The sequence below is a fragment of the Dunckerocampus dactyliophorus genome, chromosome 8 (genome assembly GCF_027744805.1).
Source record: "Dunckerocampus dactyliophorus isolate RoL2022-P2 chromosome 8, RoL_Ddac_1.1, whole genome shotgun sequence".
NCBI classification, from domain to species: Eukaryota; Metazoa; Chordata; class Actinopteri; order Syngnathiformes; family Syngnathidae; genus Dunckerocampus; species Dunckerocampus dactyliophorus.
The window spans coordinates 30,890,292-30,912,433 of record NC_072826.1 but is presented as its reverse complement, the minus strand read 5'-3'; the positions used below and the strand labels follow the sequence as shown (position 1 = coordinate 30,912,433).

General features: G+C 41.7%; 3 protein-coding genes across 4 annotated transcripts; 1 reads left to right on the top strand and 2 right to left on the bottom strand.

Annotated features, from left to right (window-relative positions):
* Window positions 1-583: 583 nt before the first annotated feature.
* On the bottom strand, window positions 584-5,321 carry avpr2b.1 (arginine vasopressin receptor 2b, tandem duplicate, 1). The gene is made up of 2 exons (XM_054785147.1): window positions 3,343-5,321; window positions 584-2,794 (listed from the first exon to the last, which is right to left on the bottom strand). The coding sequence occupies exons 1-2, from the start codon at window positions 4,196-4,198 to the stop codon at window positions 2,526-2,528; spliced, it is 1,125 nt and encodes a 374-aa protein (XP_054641122.1). The 5' UTR covers window positions 4,199-5,321; the 3' UTR covers window positions 584-2,525.
* A 192-nt stretch (window positions 5,322-5,513) lies between these two features.
* trnt1 (tRNA nucleotidyl transferase, CCA-adding, 1) lies at window positions 5,514-13,797 on the bottom strand. Of its 2 annotated transcripts, XM_054785146.1 has the most exons (8): window positions 13,337-13,796; window positions 13,004-13,133; window positions 12,667-12,860; window positions 12,293-12,431; window positions 11,081-11,207; window positions 10,786-10,979; window positions 8,901-9,154; window positions 5,515-6,083 (listed from the first exon to the last, which is right to left on the bottom strand). In XM_054785146.1, the coding sequence occupies exons 2-8, from the start codon at window positions 13,131-13,133 to the stop codon at window positions 5,838-5,840; spliced, it is 1,284 nt and encodes a 427-aa protein (XP_054641121.1). In that variant the 5' UTR covers window positions 13,337-13,796; the 3' UTR covers window positions 5,515-5,837. The 2 variants fall into 2 exon arrangements, with proteins under 2 accessions (XP_054641120.1, XP_054641121.1); XM_054785145.1 differs by having other exon boundaries at window positions 5,514-6,083; window positions 13,004-13,797.
* Window positions 13,798-15,701: 1,904 nt separating this feature from the next.
* LOC129185908 (PRA1 family protein 3-like) lies at window positions 15,702-21,185 on the top strand. Its single transcript, XM_054783567.1, has 3 exons — window positions 15,702-15,916; window positions 19,460-19,677; window positions 19,757-21,185. The coding sequence occupies exons 1-3, from the start codon at window positions 15,738-15,740 to the stop codon at window positions 19,930-19,932; spliced, it is 573 nt and encodes a 190-aa protein (XP_054639542.1). The 5' UTR covers window positions 15,702-15,737; the 3' UTR covers window positions 19,933-21,185.
* The last annotated feature ends 957 nt before the right edge of the window (window positions 21,186-22,142 follow it).

Sequence of the window (22,142 nt, the reverse complement as noted above, 5' to 3'; positions counted from 1 at the left end):
CCTCCATCCTTCCATTTTCTTCAACATCCGGTTCCGGGTTGCGGGGGCAGCAGTCTTCCAGACTTCCCGGTCCCCGGCCACCTCTTAGTTCTCCCGGGAGGACACCAGGGCGTTCCCAGGCCAGCTGTGAGACATAACCCCTCCAAGCGTATCCTCAGCCGGCCCCGGGGCCTCCTCCAAGCTGGCCAAGCCCGAGACACCTCAACTGGCTCCTCTCCATGCGAAGGAGCAGCGGCTCTACTCTGAGCCCCTCCCGGATGAGCGAGCTCCTCACCCGATCTCTTAGGGTGAGTGCAGCCACCCTACGGAGGAAACTCATTTCACCCGCTTGATCTTGTTCTTTCGGTCATGACCCAAAGCTCATGACCGTAGGTGAGGGTGGGAACATACACTCAAGGAAAAAAGAAACGCAACATTTTCATTTTCGAAAATTCCTAAGAAATACGGGTGCATTTGGAAAAAGGGCTCAGCCTCCTGATTTCCCTCCAAATCAGGCTGAAGACAAGTGGACAGATTTCTTGGTTCCGCTTGACTGATTGTGGTGACAATAAGGAGTGCATTTCAGGCTTGTTTATGCACACAAGATTTATTGGTGACCATCATAACCAACATATTTGAAAACAACCATTAAGCTGCTGTTTACTTCAGTACTTCACATGAAGAGGCAATGACGGAAGGAATGGAACTTTTCAACAGGTGATTGTACAACATATGAACAAGACACCACACATTTGCACTCGAGAAAAACAATCGACACGATTACTTACCATAACGGAGCAAAATCACACACGGGAATATTTCACTCTGACCTGAGGCTGAAGGAAATGTCCGAACAATCACTCAAACGATGTACTGTGTCACAGATGTCACAAAAATATGTAGGAAAACATGAATTTGCCAAGTGACAATATAAATCAATCAGTAAGCTGCCGGTGGGGTGAAAATAATCATCCAATCATGGAAGCCATCCTTTTGAGTGACTGATGTGCTGTGTCTCGTTGACGTAATGATAACGACACATTACGCCTGCACAAATGACATCCATTTAGGGAGATCTTTAAAAAGCACTACGATTTTACCTACACCACGTGGCACAAAACAACCACAATAATTAACGTCGCTAGCGATCCAAAACAACCACTCATGACTGAGCTGAACTGATTATGACTGTATCTTTGCAAAAACTGTATTTGTAACTGCATAACTGGATTTTATTTCATTGCATTTTGTTGTTGGCGAGACGTAAGTCTGCTTCTCGATGGCAAAGTTCCTCCAACCCCCAAAGAACCTCCCCAGACTACGGGGCTGTCCACTCCGAAACGTTCTCAGGTCAAAACTGCAAAGTGTTTCATCGTTTCAGCCTCTCATCCACGTGGAACACATGCTTTATTTAAAAAGTGGTGTTTAAGTGATGTTCCATGTTTGTTACATTGGGTAATGCATCCTTATTTCAAAAGCTCCACAGGTTTGTTGTGCTTAAGACCGCAAATGTACTTTGAACTGAACCAAATAATACATATTTATTTTAAATAATTGAAACAGTGACTGAGTGGCTTACTGACGTTTTTGCTGTGTTGCATATCCGTCACGTGACGTCAGGCTTTTCATAGTAATTTTATGGCTAAAACCCACATTATGGTAGCTTATTTTATATGAATTAATTCAAGAAATATATAAATAACAGTAGAATTGTAATATTTGACACGTCGTTATAGCATTAAAATTGATAAATGAGTTTAAAACCGCGTTTAGGGAATGAGCTAGCTTGGGGAATGCAGCAGTGACGTGCGGATTGATACTGAAATATCAATACCTCCTATACCAGCGATTTATGCTCTTAACTCCATTCTCCAAATCAAAATATCTATTCTTTGTCACTTCAGTCATGTATGTATATAATAAAGAGGAACACAGCGGAAAGTACATTATTGAGATCTTGTCTAAATAGGCGGTTGTTGGGACTACTTCTTCTTCCGCGGGAACGTGTATAATGCGTCAGCTCAGCGGCCGACAGCGGACCGTAAATGGCATCTTATGTGAATTAGTTTTCATTTTTATAGTGGTTCCTAATAATTCCTCTTTTATTTGAATGGTTTTATTGTTTTATTTTACTTTTCTTTTTTGTTTAAAATACAATTTTAGATTTGAAATACACTACTTTTTTTAATTTACCCGACAGAAAGTATCGATATCACATTGGTAATACCGATACCATTCTGAATTTTTACTCAGCATCGAATCGGAAAGGAAATCAGTGATACTGTATCACACATTATTAGAATGCAGGTGTCCAAAGTGCGTCGCAGGGGCCATTTGTGGCAGACGGCTCATTTTAATGAACCCGTGGCACATTGCAGATAGAACAAAAAAGGCATCATGTAAAGAGAAAAGAGTGAAATGTTGGTAATGACTATTAATAGCACAGCCTTTTTACAAATGTAAAAATTCCAAAGTGGTGCCGCTGGAAAAAGTGCAGACACCCCTGCTGGAAAGGAATGACTCAAGGACATCCACAGTCTTGTGGGTTAAGACGTCTCCTGCCCTGTCCCCGTTATGACGCCATGAAGCGGTCTCAGGGCGGGTAAATGTTTCGCTTCTGACTGGTTCTTGAGGTTGGTGAACAGGGAGCTGACCACAGTGGCTTCCTCTTGCATCGACTCCTGCAGATTAGCCCTGCCTCGGCACACCACGTCCGCAAGCCTCCTGGGGAACTTGCCGCTGAACATCAGGTAGATGCAAGGGTTTGCACAGCTGTTCAGACTGGCCAGCAGCATCAGGATGGTGAAGGTTGCAGCTGGAAGCACATGATGAGATGAAAGGATGACTGGCAAGACTGAATATGGACATTTATTAACAAAATTGATAGATCACGTGCACTTCTGCGTACTGTACTGGTCACTGCACGATAGGAAAATTCCCTTTTTCCACCTTTAACAACTCCAGTGTTTCCCACAAATACATCTATTTCCGGAGGCCCGCCACAAGTGCATTTGAACGGCCACAAATAAATTTGTGGCCGTTTGCCCTCACTCATAAATACATAATAGAGCTTGTCGTTGTAACTCTGCTTCCTAACACACCTGGTCTGCTGGAGAAGAAGACGATGTAGCAGGAGGGATCAGCGTTGCCAACTTAGTGACTTTATATTTAGCAAGTATTCAGACCCCACTCTGTTTTTAAAAAAAGCATCTTATTGTAGATTCATATGGTATCTAAAAGCACTCACAGGCGGCTCCGTCTTGCTTATAACATTAAAAGAAATCACAAAAAGAAGCAACAGAAGATAATTTGCATTTGCAAACTTATTTATTTTGACCGACTCTTAGTGCTTATGGTTCTTACTTTGCACGGGTGCCTCCTGGTCCCACACGGACCACAGCTGCACGGTGAAGAAAGGCGTCCAGCAGATGATGTAGGTGAGCACAATGACCAAGGTCATCTTCACCGTCTTCGCCCTGGCTTTGGACATTCCCGCCCCGCTGCAGGCCCTACTGGCCGATTGCCCCCGGGCATGGTGCGACTTGAAGTGCAGGTTGGAGTAGACGGCGCGACAAATGCGCACTTGGCACACGATCACAGCGAGAACCGGCAAGACGTAGATGACCAGAGAGGTCCACGTCACGTAGGCTCTCAAGCCCCAAGGCGGGATGAACCTGGCCCAACAATCGTACACCCCGGGGGCTACCTCGACGCGGGAGAAGATGAACACCTGCGGGATGCCACCCAGCAAGGAGGTGCACCAGGCGGCGCACACAGGAGCGTTCCAGCGCGCCCTGTGCCTCTGGAAGGTGACCATAGGGTGGCAGATGGCTTGATAACGATCGATGGTCATCACTACGATCATGTACGTGGAGGCGAACATGCCAACCACCTGCAGGTACTTTACTGCGCGACACAACACGTCTGGACCCACGAAGCGGTCCGTGATGTCCCACATCAGCTGCGGACAAACTTGGAAAAACGTCACCACCAAATCGGCGACGCACAGGTGGAAGACGAAGACGCGCATCCTGGAGAGCTGCTTCCTCCTCTTCCACAGCATCAGCAAGAGCCCAAAGTTGAGGATCCCGGCCGTGGTGAAGATGACGGAGAGGAGAGCGACCTCCACCTGCGCCAAGCGCTCGTCCCGCGGATCGTCCTCAGGGTGCACATCGGCCTGAGAGGTGTTACTCGTAAGGTTGTCACTCAAGCGCTCCATAGCGGCACATTACAGGTGAGTGTTGACGTCATCCATACAAACTAGAAGAAAAAGCGCACTAGTGTGTTGAGCATCTCCAGGGGAAGCGGTGGTGGGGGAGGACGCAGCCTGTTTTATGTCATCTTTACGGGAGGAGGAGCAAACCTTCCAAAGGGGCAATTCACCATGTAAGGGAATCTATACGTTTCATCACACAAGACAGGGGGAGATTAGCCCCCAGGTTGTTTTAGGTTTATTTTGTTGCACCAACACTACATCGGCAATGAATTGGTTATTTGGAAAGCATTTGGCAGACTTCAGTCTCCTTCACTGCCTTTCCTCAGCTCGACCCAAATACCGATAGTATCAGTATCGGATTGATACTTTTTTCCACAAATCTATTTGAAGTGTGCCCATACGTTTTTGATCTCGATTGAAAATCAGCATACACATAACAGCCTAAATAGCATTATTCAAAGCCCATTTTACACTGCCTGTATAAAAGCAAGCCTTCCCCGACTTATGTTGGAAAATCCTAGCAATTTCCTGCCTTCCAATGTTGTATCAGACCCATAGCAGATGCAGGACACTTGCAAGTAAGGGAACTCACTGGGTTCTGCCTAAAAGGCAAAGGTGGATGAACGCCAGGTCTTTTGTTAGTGCTTTGATGGCAATTTTGCAAGATTGTTGTGTTAAAGAGGCTTCAGATTCAACATTGCGGTGATGATATTATGTACTATCAATTTTCATTTTGTAAATAACCTGGATAATGCAGATGCATTTGCCACTGTTGGGCAAACATCCTGGAGGACAAGATTCACTTTGTGATAGAAACTGAACTGAGCATTGACACAACAGAAAGGCTCGGTCACTGGCACCGAGCTGGACAGCCTGGCATCTGTGGCAGGGCAAAGGACGCGGAGGAGGCTCCTTTCCATCATGGACAACCAGCATCATGCAAGCACAGCATCATCCCCCCACAGAAGATCAGTTTCAGTGGCGGATTACTATCACTGTCCTGCTCCACTGATAGAATGAGCAGATCACTCCTCCCCCACAGGAATAGACTTATGTATTATTATTATGTGTCATTATTTATTACGTATCATTGAAATTGTTATGTATTTATTTTCTCTTATCCTATTTTCTTATTTTTCTTAACTCATCTATTTTGCTTTGTTTTATTTTTATGTGATCAGGTTTATTAGGACACTTTTACAGAGCTGCTGGAAATGTGAATTTCTCTTGGAGATAAAGTATCTAATGTTTTCAACTTATTCCAGGTATTGGACTAAATGACAAAGACGCTGATAAATGAAATGGAGTGTCAGTAACAGATATTTTTATGTCCGACTGTGAATTTAGTGCATTTTCCGCCTTTTCATGGCCACATGCGATGTACAACACTGACACCGTGGTGCAATTTATGAAATTAAAATGAAATTGCATTCATCAGCGGGCGTGCATGTCTCTGTCAATGATGGTTGGCATTATACACGAGTCAATTCCATCGATACAAGCGCGAGCAGCGCTATTACAAGCTTGATTTAACAAAGCTGTGGCTCCTATTCTTGGTCACACGTGCACACACACACACACACACACACACACACACACACACACACACACACACACTGGTTCTGACAAGTGCAGCAGCCCATTAGGACTTAACATAACTGAGGAGTTCGTCTTTGTCCATCTGATAATGACTTTTCTTCCAGATGTCGCGGAGCTTCTGTAAAGTGGCGCCTATCTCCTTGCCTGAGAGGAGGCCCATTTTCCTGAGATCGTGTCCGCTGATGGGGAAGCGAGGGATGGCCCACCTGCTGAGCTCAGACAGCAGCTTGTACTCACCTTGATACTTCAGCAGCTCACACAATTTACTCTGAGTATCCAGCTCCCGACTCTGACAAAAACAGTGACATGTTCTTTAAGAAGCCATGAAATGCACTCAACATGTTAAACAACAAAATAAGATAAACACCACTTTCTGACAAGACATCTTACCGATTATTTTATCACAATTTAATGATAGGAAAGCAAACACCTAAAGCCTTTTGTTTCACAAAATAGTTTATCATATATCGGGAATAACTCATTCTAGTTATTGATCCAGACATATTTAGGGTCTGTTTTTATTAGTTTACTCATTATACAGACCACCCATGTAATCTATCATTTCATCAATCAGCAGACAAACAAACTATGTACAGAATATTTACATCAGACCTGCCAGAGAACATGTTCAAAGAAAAAAATCCAGCATACTGACAAATCAAAATGTCATGTACAGTGGTGTGAAAAAGTGTTTGCCCACTTCCTGATTTCTTATTTTTTGCATGTTTGTCACACTTAAATGTTTCAGATCATCGAACAAATTTAAAAATTAGTCAACGACAGCACGACTGAACACAAAATGCAGTTTTTAAATGAACGTTTTATTGTTAAGGGAGGAAAAAATCCAAGCCTACATGGCCCTGTGTGAAAAACTTGATCGACTCCCCGTTAAAACATACTTAACCGAGATGACTTGACATCTATCAGCGTGGAAAAGGTTATAAAGCCGTTTCTAAAGTTTTAACACTCCAGCAAACTACAATGAGAGCCATTATCCACAAATGGCCAAAACATGTAACAATGGTGAACCTTCCCAGGAGTGACCGGCCAACCAAAATGACCCCAAGAGCGCAACCACGACTCATCTGAGAGGTCACAAAAGACCCCACAACAACATCCAAAGAACTGCAGGCTTGACTTGCCTCAGTTAAGGTCAGTGTTCATGACTCCACCGTAAGAAAGTCACTGGGCAAAAACACGGCCTGCATGGCAGAGTTCCAATGAACAAATCCACTGCTGAACAAAAATAACATTAAGGCTTGTCTCAATTTTGACAGAAAACATCCTGATGATCCCTAAGACCTTTGGGAAAATACTCAAAAGTTGAACTTTTTGGAAAGTGTGTGTCCCATTACATCTGGCATTTCAGAAAAAGCACATCATAGCAACAATAAAATATGGTGGTGGTAGTGTGATGGTCTGCTTCAGGACCTGGAAGACTTGCTGTGATGAATGGAAGCATGAATTGTGCTGAAGGAGAATGTTGGTGACCTCAAGCTGAAAGCAACTTGGGTTCTGCAGCAGGACAATGATCCAAAACACACCAGCAAGTCCACCTCTGAATGGCTGAAGACTTTGGAGTGGTCTAGTCCAAGTCCTGACCTGAATCCTATTGAGATGCTGTGGCATGACCTTCAAAAGGAAAAGCCTCCAATGTGGCTGAATGACAACAATTGTGCTAAATTCCTCCCCAGCGCTGGAAGAGACTCATTGCAAGTTATCACAAACGCTTGATTGCAGTTGTTGCTGCTAAGGGGGGCCAACCACTTATTAGCTTTAGGGGGCCATCACTTTTTCACACAGGGACATGTAGCTTTGGATGTTTTTTTTATCCCTTCATAATAAAAAGTGCATTTTGTGTTGAGTTGTGTTGTCCCTGACTAATATTTAAATTTATTTGGTGATGTGAAATATTTAAGTGTGACAAACATGCAAAAAAATAAATCAGGAAGGAGGCAAACACTTTTTCACACCACTGTAGCTGTTTACAATCCAACATGTGTTGTTTTAAGTGTTTCATTGTATTTTACTGTGTTCAAAGTGTTTTTCTGTGCTTTACTGTGTTTAAGCATCAACCTGTCCTGTTTGGCTAGAATGGGACATATTTTCATATTGTGTGTATGTTCTTAAATATGTAGTGTCCCTATTTTAAATAAATAAATACAAATGCAACTCTTGTCAACTATTAAGCTTCCCGTTGTGAGCGAATGAAGGTAATTAAAAAAGAGAGAAGGGGAGTGTTATTGCAGATGGAACTAATCGATGCATTACAAGAGTAATTTTTACTGCAAATATTGATCTGAAAATTGCAGGAGACTGTTTACCCGAGTCGCATACACCCAAGACATAATGTACTGCACGCCAACCAATCACGGCCTTGATGTTCTGTTTGCTGTATGTACCGTGTAGTTTCTGATTTAAAGGACAAAAAGACTGGAATAAATAACTCTAAAACCACTTAAATAAATAAATATCTCTCATAATCACCTCATAATTGTTTTTGTTTTTTTTTAACTTTGTTGAAGCACCATTTGCTTTGTGGTCGTAATGTCCTAAATACAAATCTGCTGTCTTGTCATTTCAGTCCATGTCCAGTATATCCTTGCAGACTCTCAGCTTTTCCTTTTTTAACTTTTGACATGACTTAGGTTGCCTCATTTTTATTTACCAGATGTATTTGTCTTCAGTTTAGAAGATGCGAGCGTCTTCATCACATACGCAAGAACGCACAGGCGACAGTGCGCAGGGATACGGCAGGAGACAAATATAACGGCGATCTATTTGTGAGGTCTGATTTGTTTGAGGGGGCATTTTTGTGTTGCAAATGTATTACTTTTTTGAGAAGCCAAACTCCTTACTTGTGTAAACCCCAGCGACTACCTGGAACGACCAAAATCCGACCAGAACTGGACTTAGGGTACCAAGTGGGGGGTAAGTCACTGTTGATGTACTACACTGCTGATGGGGATGTCATGCAACTTCATGTCAAAAAAAAAAAAATCCCAACTATCCCTTTAATGTAAAACTGATAAATGATTAATATCCAAGCTAATGTATTGTAATTGCAGCTGCACTACTGTTCCGCTTCAAGATGATCCAAACTTACGTCTATGATGAAGTCAGTGAAGGGTTTGAGACTGTCTGGCTCATCATCATTCTTGCAAAGTTCTCGTCTGTATCGGACCAGGAACTGAGCCAGTGTCTTCTCCTCCTTGGAGACCTTCAGTCGGATGTCCATCCTGTCCACCTCCTCCGGGCAGCAGCAGAGAGCTGCAAGGATGGTCATGGGTTTGGGAGAGCGGCCTTTGGCATTCTGCCAAACGCGCTTCATCTCCTCGACGTTGCCATCAGGAGGTAAACCTGAGGACAGACAGGGAGCAACTGTTTTCTTTAACAAATGGCAGAGGCCTCTTTTTGCTTTGAGAATGTTCGGAGAATCCTAAAATGAGCCCACGAAGCGCTAAAAACAAATGTAGCACCTCCAGCAGATGTCCTCTGCTAAAAGTATGGCGTTTACAAAGTTTTCAGGCCCACATTAACACGGGGGCATTGAAACTACTCCATCCACTTCATCTCTTGAGAATTGATTACCCTGCTTGGTGGTTGTGCTTTCAAAAGACACCATCGAGCAGCTTCCATGAGGGATTTAGGGCCACGGTAAACGTTTTATTCAATCACCCAATCACTTAATCGACAGAGGAGAAGCTTTCTGGGTGAGACAATAGCATCTACTTTATAGAACCATGTTTTCAGCCTAGGATGGGCCATAAAAGATCTGCAGGGTTTCCGCTATATGTAATTGATTGTCACGCACCGCCGCGGTAAAATAAAAGCTGCCACACCTTAAAAAAATTTGTTTTTGTTTTTAAATTTGAAAAAGTTAAGTAATATATTGTGAATGCATACACTGTATATGCTATATAGATTCATACTGTATATACTGTAGCTTACTACAGTATTTACACATATATTGACCACAATTAGTTTGAAAACAATTTAAAATCTAATTTAAAAATTCCGCTATACTTTAGTTTGATAAACATGCACCGGAATCGCATGTCTGCCCTGTTGGCACTTGCACACATGCGACCACATAAACATACGTGACTCGTCTCGCGTTGACGAGGAACGCACTTTGCTTCTTAGTATCGAGAGAATGAAAAACAGTCCATAAAATGTGGAGTCAACTGACGACAGCTTGTCACAAGTCTATCCAAGTCTATCAATGCCAGCGTGTGTGATCGCTCACATTTCAATCTCACTCGACCTTCTGGCATCTTTGTTTACACATTTCTCCTGGCTATCGCTGCCTCTCTCTAGGCAGCTTGCTAGTTTGTCCCACAGGCAAACTACAAGCAGCTGTCATGTTCATGGGGTAGCCTACACGCTAAATGACTTTTTAAAAGTGTGACTTAACAATCCGAGAGAGAGAGAGAGAGAGAGAGAGAGAGAGAGAGAGAGAGAGAGAGAGACCAACGACGTGTGTGACGAAGGAATTATGATGCTGTTTTATTCTGACACGGAAGAGGAAGACTTTTGTGGTTTTAGTTCCCAAGAGGACGGCAATGAATGACTTTTCTGCTAGGCTACTGTGATCTATGCTTCTACACCGGAATTGGCAGTAATATCTCATTACACTGATGAACAGGTGTGTTATGTGCCACCGAGTCACTTGTGGCACGTACATGTGAGGAGTGTCAAGTAGCAGAGTTACGGTGCCATCTACGGTGCAGAGTTGTAACAAGTCCCATTATAATGTGTTTTTGAGTGTGGGCAAACAGGTAGCGCCAAAGCTTAAATAATAACATAAGTTTGCACCACATCTATCTGTAGCGGCCCAAATGTATTTGAGGCGGGCCACCACAAATAAAAGATATGCACGGGAAACACTGTCGCTAATGGGTCTATTTACACGAAATGCTAAATAAATCATTTAGTAAACGTAGACGAATATTAATAGTAGAATAGTAGTAGTAGAGTATTAGTCTCACCAATGTAACGTGCCAGCCCCAAGCTGTACATCATCTCCAGCAGCTGAGCAGCATGGTTGCCAACCACAATCTTTTTCAGCTCGACCCAAATTCTTTCTCCCGATATCCCTGCAAGCCCGCTGCCATTTGCTCGAATGGCCTCCAGTGTCTCAGGCTCGTGCTCGTCGGCTTTCAGAGCCACCTTTCCATAGAACCTGTTGGGAATTTACACCGACCCATTTTTTCCCCCCCGGCTATTATTTAAACACGAGCAAGCAAACCCCTCGAGTGAGTGAATGACGAAGACCCAGCTCACCTAAAATAACGCAGTATTCTCAAATAGTCTTCTTGCATCCGTTGTTCTGCACTGCCAACAAACCGAACCTTTCGGTTCTGTAGGTCGTCGTATCCTTTGAAATAGTCATATAATGTGCCGTCAAGACCTACACAGATGACAAAGTCAGAAAACCAAGTCAATAAATAGGACTTTTCGGTACTTCTTAAATCAGGGGTGTCCACATTTTTCCCACTGAGGGCTGCTTGTTGAAAAATCAAAAGGATGCGGGGCCACTTTTATATTTTTTTAAACCTGGGACTCTCAGCTTTGTGTTATCGGTGCTAAGGATATTTTATATATATATATATATATATATATATATATATATATATATATATATATATATATATATATATATATATATATATATATATATATTTCCCCCCTTATGTTATGCTTTTTTGCTCGTTTTTTCAATTTTTGCTGTTTTTATTTTATTTTTTGACAAATATTTCAACTTTCACCTGATATTTTTTCTTAATATTATGTCATTATTCTCATAACATTTTTGACATTATTGGAATATTGTAACTTTTACACAATCTAAATTTCTTTTGTGTCTTTGTTCCTCTTAAGATGATTTAAAAAAAAATCTTTTTAGTCTTTAATATTTCAAATTAAGGCTATTTTTTCTTCTTAAAATTATGACTTTATTTTCCTAATATTTTCTCTTTTTTTCCCCTCATAACATTTTTCTTTTTCCATTTTTGCTGGTGTTTTTTTCTCTTTATGTATTCTTGTTTAATTGCATTTTTAGAATGTGCTGAGGGCCAAAAAAAACCCAACAGCCGTGCGCTGTAAATGGACTCTGGGCCGTGGTTTGGACACCCCTGACTTAAAAAATGTAAAACACAGCACCTCGTTTGAAACCCTTTAAGTTTAGAAGAAATACATTTGAGGCTAACTGGTTGGCCCGCTAAAGCGGCCGTCTAGCATAATAGTTGTGCAATCCGTTGTAAACAATGACTAACAGGTGCGGAAAGGCGACTATAGGGGTGTTATTTTATGTCTATAGGGCTCTAATCATGTTAAAACCCGTATTTAAAAAGTGAAACACCTTTTCGATGCTCCAACTCTGAAAATATTCCATGTATTATTAACACCAAATCCTATATGACGGAAATTCATTTATGGCAGTCGAGTCGGGAACCAATTAACCGCTATAAATGGGGGACGACTGTATACACAGACCTAAAAACATTGAGTTGATGGTGAGGTCTCTTCTCTCGGAATCTTTCTGCCAGTCGGTGGTAAACTCCACTTCAGCGTGACGACCGTCTGTCTGAACATCCACCCGCAACGTCGTCACTTCAAAGTTTTCGTTGTGAAGCTGTGAAAGATGGAGAAATAAAACCCATAAAACCTTGAACAGAAGCAAGACTGACATAAAACACAAAATGCCACTGTGTTAATGGCGTCGGCGGGACAAGAGTTTGAGACAGTGAAATAACCTTTAATAAACCTTGGAGTTCAACTGACACAATGACTGCAATCTTACACAAATACAGTAGTTTATTACCTCTGAACCACTTATTTGAATGTACAGTATGTCCACTTAGACTTACTCTAGCTGTAATAGTTCCATGCCTCTCTCCTTTATTGTTTATCATCCTGATCCCTGCAGCCTGGAACATGTGCTTCATCTCCTCAGGGGTGGCTGTGGTGGCAAAATCCACATCCTCAGGTTGCTTTCCAGACAACAGGTCCCGTACTGCACCTCCAGCTATTCTCAGCTCATACTCGTGCTTCTTAAAGATTTCTGCCAAGATCAGAGACGGCTTCATTTTAGAGGTCACTATCTCAAGCGGTGTTGAGACACAAATAAGTCTCCAAACGACATTAGTTTTAACTGAAGTTATGTGAGTATTATGCCCAGCGCCACGGGTCATGCCCGCGTCTCACCTGCAAGTTCGTTGAGTCCATCGGTGAACAACACCTGGAACTCACTTGTCTTTAGCTGCATCGTAAAGAGGCTCTTCCACAAGACACGCGTCCTACCGGTCACACTAGGTCTCAATATTCTGCTCCACATCTGCGAAAAATAATATCACAAAAACTTACTGGTAATAAAAATTCCATAAAATGTTGATGGAGCGAGTTGTCAGTCTGCTTGTTATTAGCTCGTTAGCTACACGCGAGTGTAGCCATGCTGCCGCGTGACTCCCACACTACTTGTCACACTATTCCACTCACGTTTGGCAACAAAACGCGTAAGTTAGAACGAAATTATGTCACCTGAATCAGAAGCGAGGGCTTTTAAGTCATTCTCACTTCATCGTACTACGCATCACATTTCGGATACAGAGCAACATGGGAAGCGTTGTGACGTCAGGTGACAACCTTCTTCTTCTTTTTGTGTTTTGACGAGGTTGCTACCATTCATGGTGAATTGCCGCCCCCTCCGCTGCTTCTACGCCCTTACATTCTCCAACCATAGTCCGGGTTTTTAAATTACACGTTCTGATTATTTTTGTCGTTTCTGTGTCCTATTTGACAAGTCCCTTTGACCAAAACACCCCCTTAATCATATCCTTTTCTTCTTCATATTTTGTGCAATTGTCAATTATGTGCACGTGACCATAGACATAGCTAGACGCCGCATTGAGCGCTGAGTCGTATGTCAACGTCGCGACCCCATTGGATGTGTCAAGGCTGCGCTGTAAACGAATACAAGTAAATGTATTTACTTCCACAAAGCGCCTTTCTGCAAAGAAAGTTAAGTTAAGTCGTCTCGTTTATACATTCACACACACGCACTTTATGAAAGTAAGTACCTTTACTTGTATTCATTTACAGCGCAGCCTTAACACATCCAATATGGCGGCGACGTTGACGTATCACAGCCAGTGATCTGTATAATATATCTGGATAGCTCATACGTCGCACGGCGGAGTGCAAGCCGTTGAAGCCAAAGAGACGCCATCTTACCACTCACATAACGACTACATTGGCACAGCGTACATAATGTACAAAGCAGATGAAGAGGCTAACAGAACATCTATATTTGACATTAAAAAGCGGGGAGATTCTCCCATTCCTTCAAGTAACGCAACCCTCGTCCCTTAAAAACCATTTGATACGTTATTCTCTATCTTTTGGCTATATTAAATGTACTTTTTCCCTTCCAATTCTCATTGCCTTTGGGACAAAATTCTACTGTGCACCCTGGCTCAGCACTCCCCTATAGCAATGATAGTTTTACTCCTCTAGAAAGAGATTTTCATTTGAACTGCATATCCCATCCCTTTTTTCCACTAAAATCCATGGTCATGATCCTTTACTTTTTATTCTTACTTTCATACAATTCACTATGCTCTCGTCTGTACAAAATATGAATCATAAAAGAGAGTGAGTTTGGACAAGTTTTAAAATCATTTAACATTTTGCTGATTTTTTTTGTGTATTATGAAATAGAAATAAGCTCTTTTCTGATATAGAAAGGATGGCAGATGAACTAGGTGAATCTTGGGGGGCTGTGTTGTTTCCTTCCTCCTCCTCATCCAAAGTTGGTTGAGCATCGTTTCTTTCCTTTGGAGGTTTTCTGCAGGGTTTCGTTGTCTAGAAAGAAAAAAAGCTAAAGGGTGGAAATTTTGCCACTTTCATACATTTCATACATTAATGGCAGCACTGAAATTAAATGGCCCCAAAATGGTGCTAATGGAGATATCAACACGAAAATGAAAAAATATCAAAAGCATTACAATTAAGCTTAAAAATATCACATCTGTGTTATAAATGTTATTATTTCAGTTTAATGCATTACTAACAACTCTCAACAGAAAATACTGAAGTTGAAAAATGTCTCCTTTGTAATTCTTAGGAGTAAGAAAATGAAACTGTAAAATGCATACCTTCTGCAAATGCCTTGGAAAATGGAAAACTGTGGGAAGTGCATCCTTTTTGAGACGTGTTGTTTGGCCAGTTCTGTCAAAACATGCTGCTTCAAAGTGGTCACTACAAAGGACTGATTTACGTGTTGGTGTCCACTTATGTCGTCTCATGTTTACGAGCCATGATGACAGCAACTGTCGACGGCTAAACGGAAACCTACACAGGAATAAGGTGAAAATAAATACATATATCATGATATAACAAAAGTATGTAAATTTCCTACTAGCTATTATAGAGCTATATAAACATATCGATTTTGGACATATATTTAATCAGAGGAATTTTACACGATCGAAAATTTCTGAGAGATCGACAGTGCAAAACCCTTAAATGATCAATCATAAATCTACATTTCAATCATACTTACACGTGAAATGTTCGTCCACAGCCTTTGCACTGGCGATTTGTGCAGTTAATAGCTGCACATGTAGGCATCTTAAGGCAAAATTTGTGTCCAATCCGAATTAATAAAAGAAGTTCACCACGAATGCAAAAGCTTGCCCGAGAAGTGTTTATTGCGAGTGGCAATATGGCGGCCGCGTGGCTTCACAAGTCATCGTCAAAGAGCTAGCCAGATGTATTATACAGATCAGTGGGACAAACCCACTCGATATGTTGTCTATGCACGTGACAACCGACCAATAGCAGGGGACTACAGGACCCAAATGATCTCGCGAGATCTGGTCACGGGACTTGCTGTCGCCTGCTTCCTGTCAGTCGGATTAGTCAACAGAGCAGGAGTGAAATGGCCAAAGTGGAAGTGGCACCGCTCAGAACATGGGACGACTTCTTTCCCGGTTGGGAAAGATTCGCCAAACCAGACACAAAAGATATGGCGAAATGGAATAACAGAGTCGTCAGCAACTTGCTCTACTATCAGACTAATTATTTGGCACTAGCTGTTGGTGTTTTCCTTATTGTTAGGTAAGTAACGTGACACTTGTTGACATTTGCTCATTCATTGGCATTCACTAATGTGTGGGTTTGTGGTGCTTGTACTTCTAAAAATCAAATAATACTTCACGAAATATCCAGTTTGGTGTCGTTTTAACGTGACAGTTGCCTTAGAAACCCTTCAAGGTATTAGCAAACAGTCAGTAAACGAGTCCTATTAGGATGGATATAAATACAGGCAGGATGTGTGCTTTTGTATTTTACCAGTATTCTGTGTATATTTTGCAAATACAGTACTAATAATAGTTAAGTACTAACATGTATATATGTATGGCTTTGAGTGTTTGTGAACCATGCGCCCTTGTAGAAGTAATTTGTAATATGTTATGTTTAAATGACGCCGTGGGAGACAAAAAGTGATGAAAAGCAAAACAAATGTTTAGAAATACAAATTAAGTTTCCTCTGTTGCTTCTGTTTGTGTGTGTGATTTTTAAAAATGTCATAAACAAGACGGAGCCACCTGTGAGTGCTGTTATGTGGGGGCTGCTTTACTCCAGAGCAATATGTGCTCTCATGTTTCAGTCTCCAAAAGTGTTCAATAAGACCAGAAAAGTCACTCAATTTGTTGCTGTTCCGAATATACTGACAAAGTCGCTTAGTTGGCAACACCGAGCCTTCCTGCTATGTCTTCTTATTTTCTGGCAGACTAGGTGCTTATGAGGTCATTCTGTTATTATAGGAGGAGGAGGAGTTATTGAAAAAAGGACAAATGGTCATCGTCATTAGACTCTTCTCAGAGGTAGTGTTCTGTGGGTGGTGTAGAATAAGCAGGCCTAGTAACTCTTCATAACTTTATTTACCAGCTCTGCTGGGTTGTATCATACAGCTACAATTCAGCCTTCCACTCTCTCTCGTCTTCCTCTCCTGTTGGTCCCATTAGCAGTGTCACAGTGCCCTCTACTGGTCAAGCATGTACAGTATAAATATGGAGTTCCAAAAGGCAAAACACATGAAAATATACACCAGTCAGCTTGCGTTCGTATCTTCGAATGTTCGCAAATCGGATGTTCATAAGTAGAGAACCTAGTGTAGTTGTAAATTTACAAGAAGAAAGTTGTAAATTTACAAGTGAAAAAAAAAATTAAATTTTGGAGAATAAAGTTATACATTTACGAGAAAAAAAGTCGTAAATTTATGAGAAAAAGTCGTAATATTGCCTTTGCAAAGGTCACATAAGTCCCACCTTTTCATAGCTGCCTCAGGCAATGCCTGTTACGGAGTATTCAAATAATCTGAGATTTCGAGAATAAAGTCGTAAATTTACGAGAAAAAAGTCCTACATTTCATTAATTTATAAAAAATGTCCTAAATTTACGAGAATAAAGTTATGAATTTAAGAAAAAATTTGGAAGTTGATGCGGCCGGCATTGCCTGAGACGACTTTATTCTCGAAATCGTTCTCGAGTTGGTTTTTCACGTGGTTTTCTTTCTCAGGAGACGTGTGCGTGAACCATATCGCTCAAGTTGCTGTAGGTGTTGTATGTTGCATGCAGAAAATAAACGCCCCCCCCCACTGGCTGGCGGGCCCTTGTCATTCACAAACGCCAAAGAACACAAAGCAGATGAAAGAATGAGCTGATTAAACAAAGCCCGCCTCAGTGTGACGGCTGATGATTGATTTTCATCTGCAGATAGCACAGATTGCTTAGTCGCCTCCCATTGATCCATCCCTAGCTTGGGTCAAAGTTCAGTCTTGGATATTCTGTCAGTGAGTGGGTACTAAGTGGTTTGCTGACAACGTTAACGTGTGGTGATGAACACACGGCATGATCCCAGCATCTAATGTAACGGCAGGACCATCGCCACCATTCAAGTTCATTCAGGTCCAAAGATGGTCAAACGTATTCTTCAGTGCATGACGGCATGCCCACGCCAGGATTTTCCTCACTTTGTTGGCTCGGAAAGTTAAATTCCAGGTTAAGACTCCCTGAGGTCGCCGACATGAACTTTGGTGACATGACAGCCGGGGCACGCCAACAGCGGATTAGTCACAAACCCACAGTGCCTGGCCGCCAGGAAAATGCCTCCATTGTACAGCACATACTGGAAGATGCGTGATGTACTTCGCTTACAGAAACTTACGGCTGTATTTAAAAAAATAAAATCATTTTTGTGTGTCAGTCCAAATTTCAATTTTTAAATGTTTTTTCAGAGTAGAGTAGTAATGTTTTCATCTATGAACCAGTGAATATTTCTGGTGTCTACCTGAAGAATTCATGTTTTCCTGTGTGTTTTGGAGGTGCAGCAACAGCACCCTGTAAAACGGGGGTGTCCAAACTGCGGCCCACAGCACATTCCAAAAACACAATTCAACAAGAAAACTAAAAAAAAAAAAAAAAGAAATGCAAAAACAGAAAAAAGGAAGAATTGTCATCGTACAAGAATAAAGTCCAAATGTTACAGAAAAAAAGTTGTAATCTGTTGAGAAAATGTCAGAATTTTACGAGAATAACTTATTACAAGGAAAAGTCACATCATTTTAGTCGCATGAAGTTGAAATATCAAAGAAAAAAGACTTTTAAAAAAGTTGTAATATGAGAAACTAAACAAAAGAAAGTTGACATTTTAGAAAGCTGAAATAGTTGGAACATTAAAAAAAAAAAAAAAACGGCAGCAGAAATGGAAAAAACAGCTGTAATTTTACCAAAATTAAGTCATAATATTAAGAGAAAAAAGTTATATTCTAATGAGAAAACATTAGAATGTTTGCAATTTAAAGAATAAACTCTTGAATATTATGAAGAAAAATAATGTCATTTTAGTAGCAGAGAGTTGAAGTGTTAAAGAAAAAGTTATTTTTAAGTCCTAATATTAGGAGAAACAGACAAAGCAAAATAGACATTTTTGGAAAATTAGGTTGGGGAAAAAGTTGTAATATTATGGGAAAAAGGTGAAAATATTACGGAATAAATGAGGGAAAAATTAATAGTTGGAAAATTAACATTAAAATAACAGCAGCAGAAATGGGATAAACCGTAGTAACTTTACCTGAATAAAGTATTAAGAGAAAAAAGTTGTACTGTAATGAGAAACATTTGCAATTTTACGAGAATAAGCTCTTGTTATGAGAAAAAACATCATTTTAGTATCATAATATTAAAGAAAAAGATGTTATCTGTTAGTCTTAATATAATGAAAATTAGAATATCATGAGAATAAAGTCATACTCTTACGAGTAGAACATGTACAAAGAATGTTTAAGAAGAAAGTTGACCTATTTAGAAAATTAAAAAATATCAAAAAATGGGGGAAAAAAGGGTAAAAGGCCAAAGTTCATACAATATGCTTTTTCACCTTTAACAAACATCAAAGTGGCTGTTCAACTCTTTCACGTTTCAGTATATGAAAGTTTGGACACCCGTGCGGTCGAAGGGCCATGTTGTTGTAATGACTCACTCTTACCACTTGGTGGCGACAGCGACCGCTTGGTTCGCCAGGGAAAACAAAAAACAAAAAAACTGCAGCTTTTCTATCCCCGCAGCCTTCACGTGTCCTGCTCTGGTGTCCCGCAGGTGCCTGAACCCGCTGGGGATGTTCACCGCCATAGCTGTGGTGTCGGGAGTCTTTCTGAGCTCGGTGTGGGCCGGCGAGAACAGAACCATCATCAACAACTTCAAGAGGAAGAACCCCACGGTCTTTGTGGGTGTGGTGATGGTGGCCAGCTACATGTTGATATCCTTGCTAGGCAGCGTCATGGTGTTCATGACGGCAGTCACGTTACCCCTCACCTGTAAGTTACACACAATCATCTTACACAGTTTTCAGGCGCACGCCAAAAATGAACACGTGGCTAACTCTCTCCCTCTCAGTGATACTGGCCCATTCTTCTTTTCGCCTCCGCAACATGAAGAATAAACTGGAGAACAAAATCGAATGTGCTGGACTGAAAAAGTCCCCGATGGGAATTTTGCTGGAGACTCTTGGTCAGCAAGAAGATAACTTTCAGAAGATCCAGACCTTTCTGGAGGACAAAATGAAGGAGTGACTGGGATTGGACGGCACTCGTGTTTACCAAAGATCTACACGCAAACCGTGCATGTCTGAACCGTCCCGGTGTGCATGCAGCAGCAGACCCTCAGGGTAGAAAATCTGTCAGACACACATCAACTCTACCGGATTTCTCTCAACTGAAACTTCATTAAAAGGCACAGAACTGATTGTTTGTTTTTTTATGGTAACTTAAAAAAAAAGCGGTTTGACTGCGCCATCTGCAGGGGAGAAGGAGTGCTGCAGGTACATGCGAGCTAGTCTCACAAGTCAGCATTTTCCAGCAAGTGGATGCCTTGACGAGACGTGATGCGTAACTGCACGTTTTATATAATAATTCTAAGTAGTAATAATAATTGTATAGAGTGGTACCTCGGTTTTTGTCATTCATTCATTCCGAAAAGGCTCAATGAAAACGGAAACGTACGAAAACCGAGGCTGTTGGGGGATCATGTCAATCCAATGAGTCTGTTTCAGACACCCAAAACTATTAACAAAAAAAATACATTTTATAGAGAAGAATTATAGTTTTAAACACAGAAAATGAGAAATGACAAACGGATGGAACTTAGCGTTGATGCAGACTTCCCGTACATCCTGGCCAGGTGGAATTCAATAGTGTTTCTTACCTTGTTTCAAGGTGCTGGCGCTCGCAGCTTTCTTTGGCCCCATGGTAGGCCGCGTGTCTGTTGCTCTGTTCGGGGACTCGATTTCGCAGAACGATACAGTTGCAGGCCAAACGGACTAATTTGTTACGTGCAATATTGTATAAAAACCAAGGCAAATGTTTTGGACGAAAACTCAATGATGAAAAACTGAGGTGTGACTGCACTGTACTGTAAAATGACAGGCTTTAGAGGACGGTATTCAACCACAAGATTCGGGACCAGCAGATTTTTTTTAAGCACGTGAAAGCCTGGAAATAATGTCCGTCATGAATGTGTTCCACTCTTTACCTTGTAAAAGTATTTGTTCTTTCACTTTGACAGAAAAATTGTGCTAAACTTTGATATAATCTGACCAGGAAAGAAGAAATTCCAAGCATTTTTAAAAAATCCCCAAATAAATCCTTGAATATCTTGTTTGTCACCTTGTCTTCTAATTTCAAAGCAAGTTCATCGATTTGTTCCTCAAGATATAATAAGAAAATGCGCATGCGCAATTGAGGAGTAACATCATGAGGTGATGATACAAGTATGTTTTATTTACTGTTAAAAGAAGCGTCTGAGGGCGGCCATAACAGCCAGGTTGTAAATTTACAAGAATAATATGGAGACCAGCCAAAGTCAGATATTTTGCAATAAATGTCTTAAGCAGCTGCTTTGTTTGGGAGTCACAATGGATGGAATACGTGTGTCATCGGTTGAAAGGAAAGACTGCAAATCAGTGTGAGGTCTTACCCTGAATCCATTAGTAATTCCCCACTGCCCCCCTTGAGTGTTTGATCCTGACAGAGCCCTCTGGGTGACTTATTAGCTCGGCCAATGCTAATCAATGGGCTGCTCTGCATGATAGTGTGGGGCCTTGACACTGTTCAATGTGTGGATTCATGTAATTCACTTCCGTACGTCAATGGAGCTCCGCGTCAGTGGCTACCGTCAGGAAAGAAGGGCAAAATAAGGGAGGTTCCCAGGGAAAACGAGAGGGTTATGGGGACACGTGTGTAAAAAAAGCCAAGTGAGGACGAGGATGCAAAGTTTTTCTATCCTGAACCATTCGAGTACCAACCATTTCTAAATTATCTCTAGAGCTGTAAATGTGTGGAAAAGCCACATGGCACGACCTGACCTGTGCAGCTCTGCAGGTGAGCCACCGGATCCGCCCAGCGTCTCTCCAGTTTTGACTTGCGCTGCAAGGCTTTCACCCATGTTGCCGTGCACACCCTCCCCCCGCAGCCTCGTCGGCCTTGTGAAACGCTGCCGGCAACAAGCTCAAGTACAATCATGTCCGACCGAGCACAGTGGTGCTTCTTGTTCTCTCTGCTGCAGCTGCTCCCAGCACGTGCACGCACCCGACAGGTGTCTTCTGCACACCAAACTGTACGACGCCGTCTCATTTGGAACAAAACGTCCACTGTAGGCTCCGGCTTCCTGCATGAGGGCTGATCACGGCATTTGCGTTGTTGCACCATTTGCATGTGCAATGGTAGCAAATCGCAGTAGCGCCTTTGACTACTACGGTTAGGATGCCATCTACTGTACGGAGTAG

What these genes read in the sequence shown, in the direction of transcription:
- LOC129185908 (XM_054783567.1), top strand. Translation starts at nt 15,738, where the DNA reads ATGGCCAAAGTGGAAGTGGCACCGCTCAGAACATGGGACGACTTCTTT. An exon ending in GGTGTTTTCCTTATTGTTAG is followed by an intron (nt 15,917 to 19,459) that starts GTAAGTAACGTG and finishes GGTGTCCCGCAG; the next exon opens with GTGCCTGAACCCGCTGGGGA. An exon ending in AGTCACGTTACCCCTCACCT is followed by an intron (nt 19,678 to 19,756) that starts GTAAGTTACACA and finishes TCTCCCTCTCAG; the next exon opens with TGATACTGGCCCATTCTTCT.
- trnt1 (XM_054785145.1), bottom strand. Translation starts at nt 13,133, where the DNA reads ATGTGGAGCAGAATATTGAGACCTAGTGTGACCGGTAGGACGCGTGTC. An exon ending in ATGGAACTATTACAGCTAGA is followed by an intron (nt 12,432 to 12,666) that starts GTAAGTCTAAGT and finishes CATCTTTCACAG; the next exon opens with CTTCACAACGAAAACTTTGA. An exon ending in CATCAACTCAATGTTTTTAG is followed by an intron (nt 11,208 to 12,292) that starts GTCTGTGTATAC and finishes TCATCTGTGTAG; the next exon opens with GTCTTGACGGCACATTATAT.
- avpr2b.1 (XM_054785147.1), bottom strand. Translation starts at nt 4,198, where the DNA reads ATGGAGCGCTTGAGTGACAACCTTACGAGTAACACCTCTCAGGCCGAT. An exon ending in CCAGGAGGCACCCGTGCAAA is followed by an intron (nt 2,795 to 3,342) that starts GTAAGAACCATA and finishes ATGTGCTTCCAG; the next exon opens with CTGCAACCTTCACCATCCTG.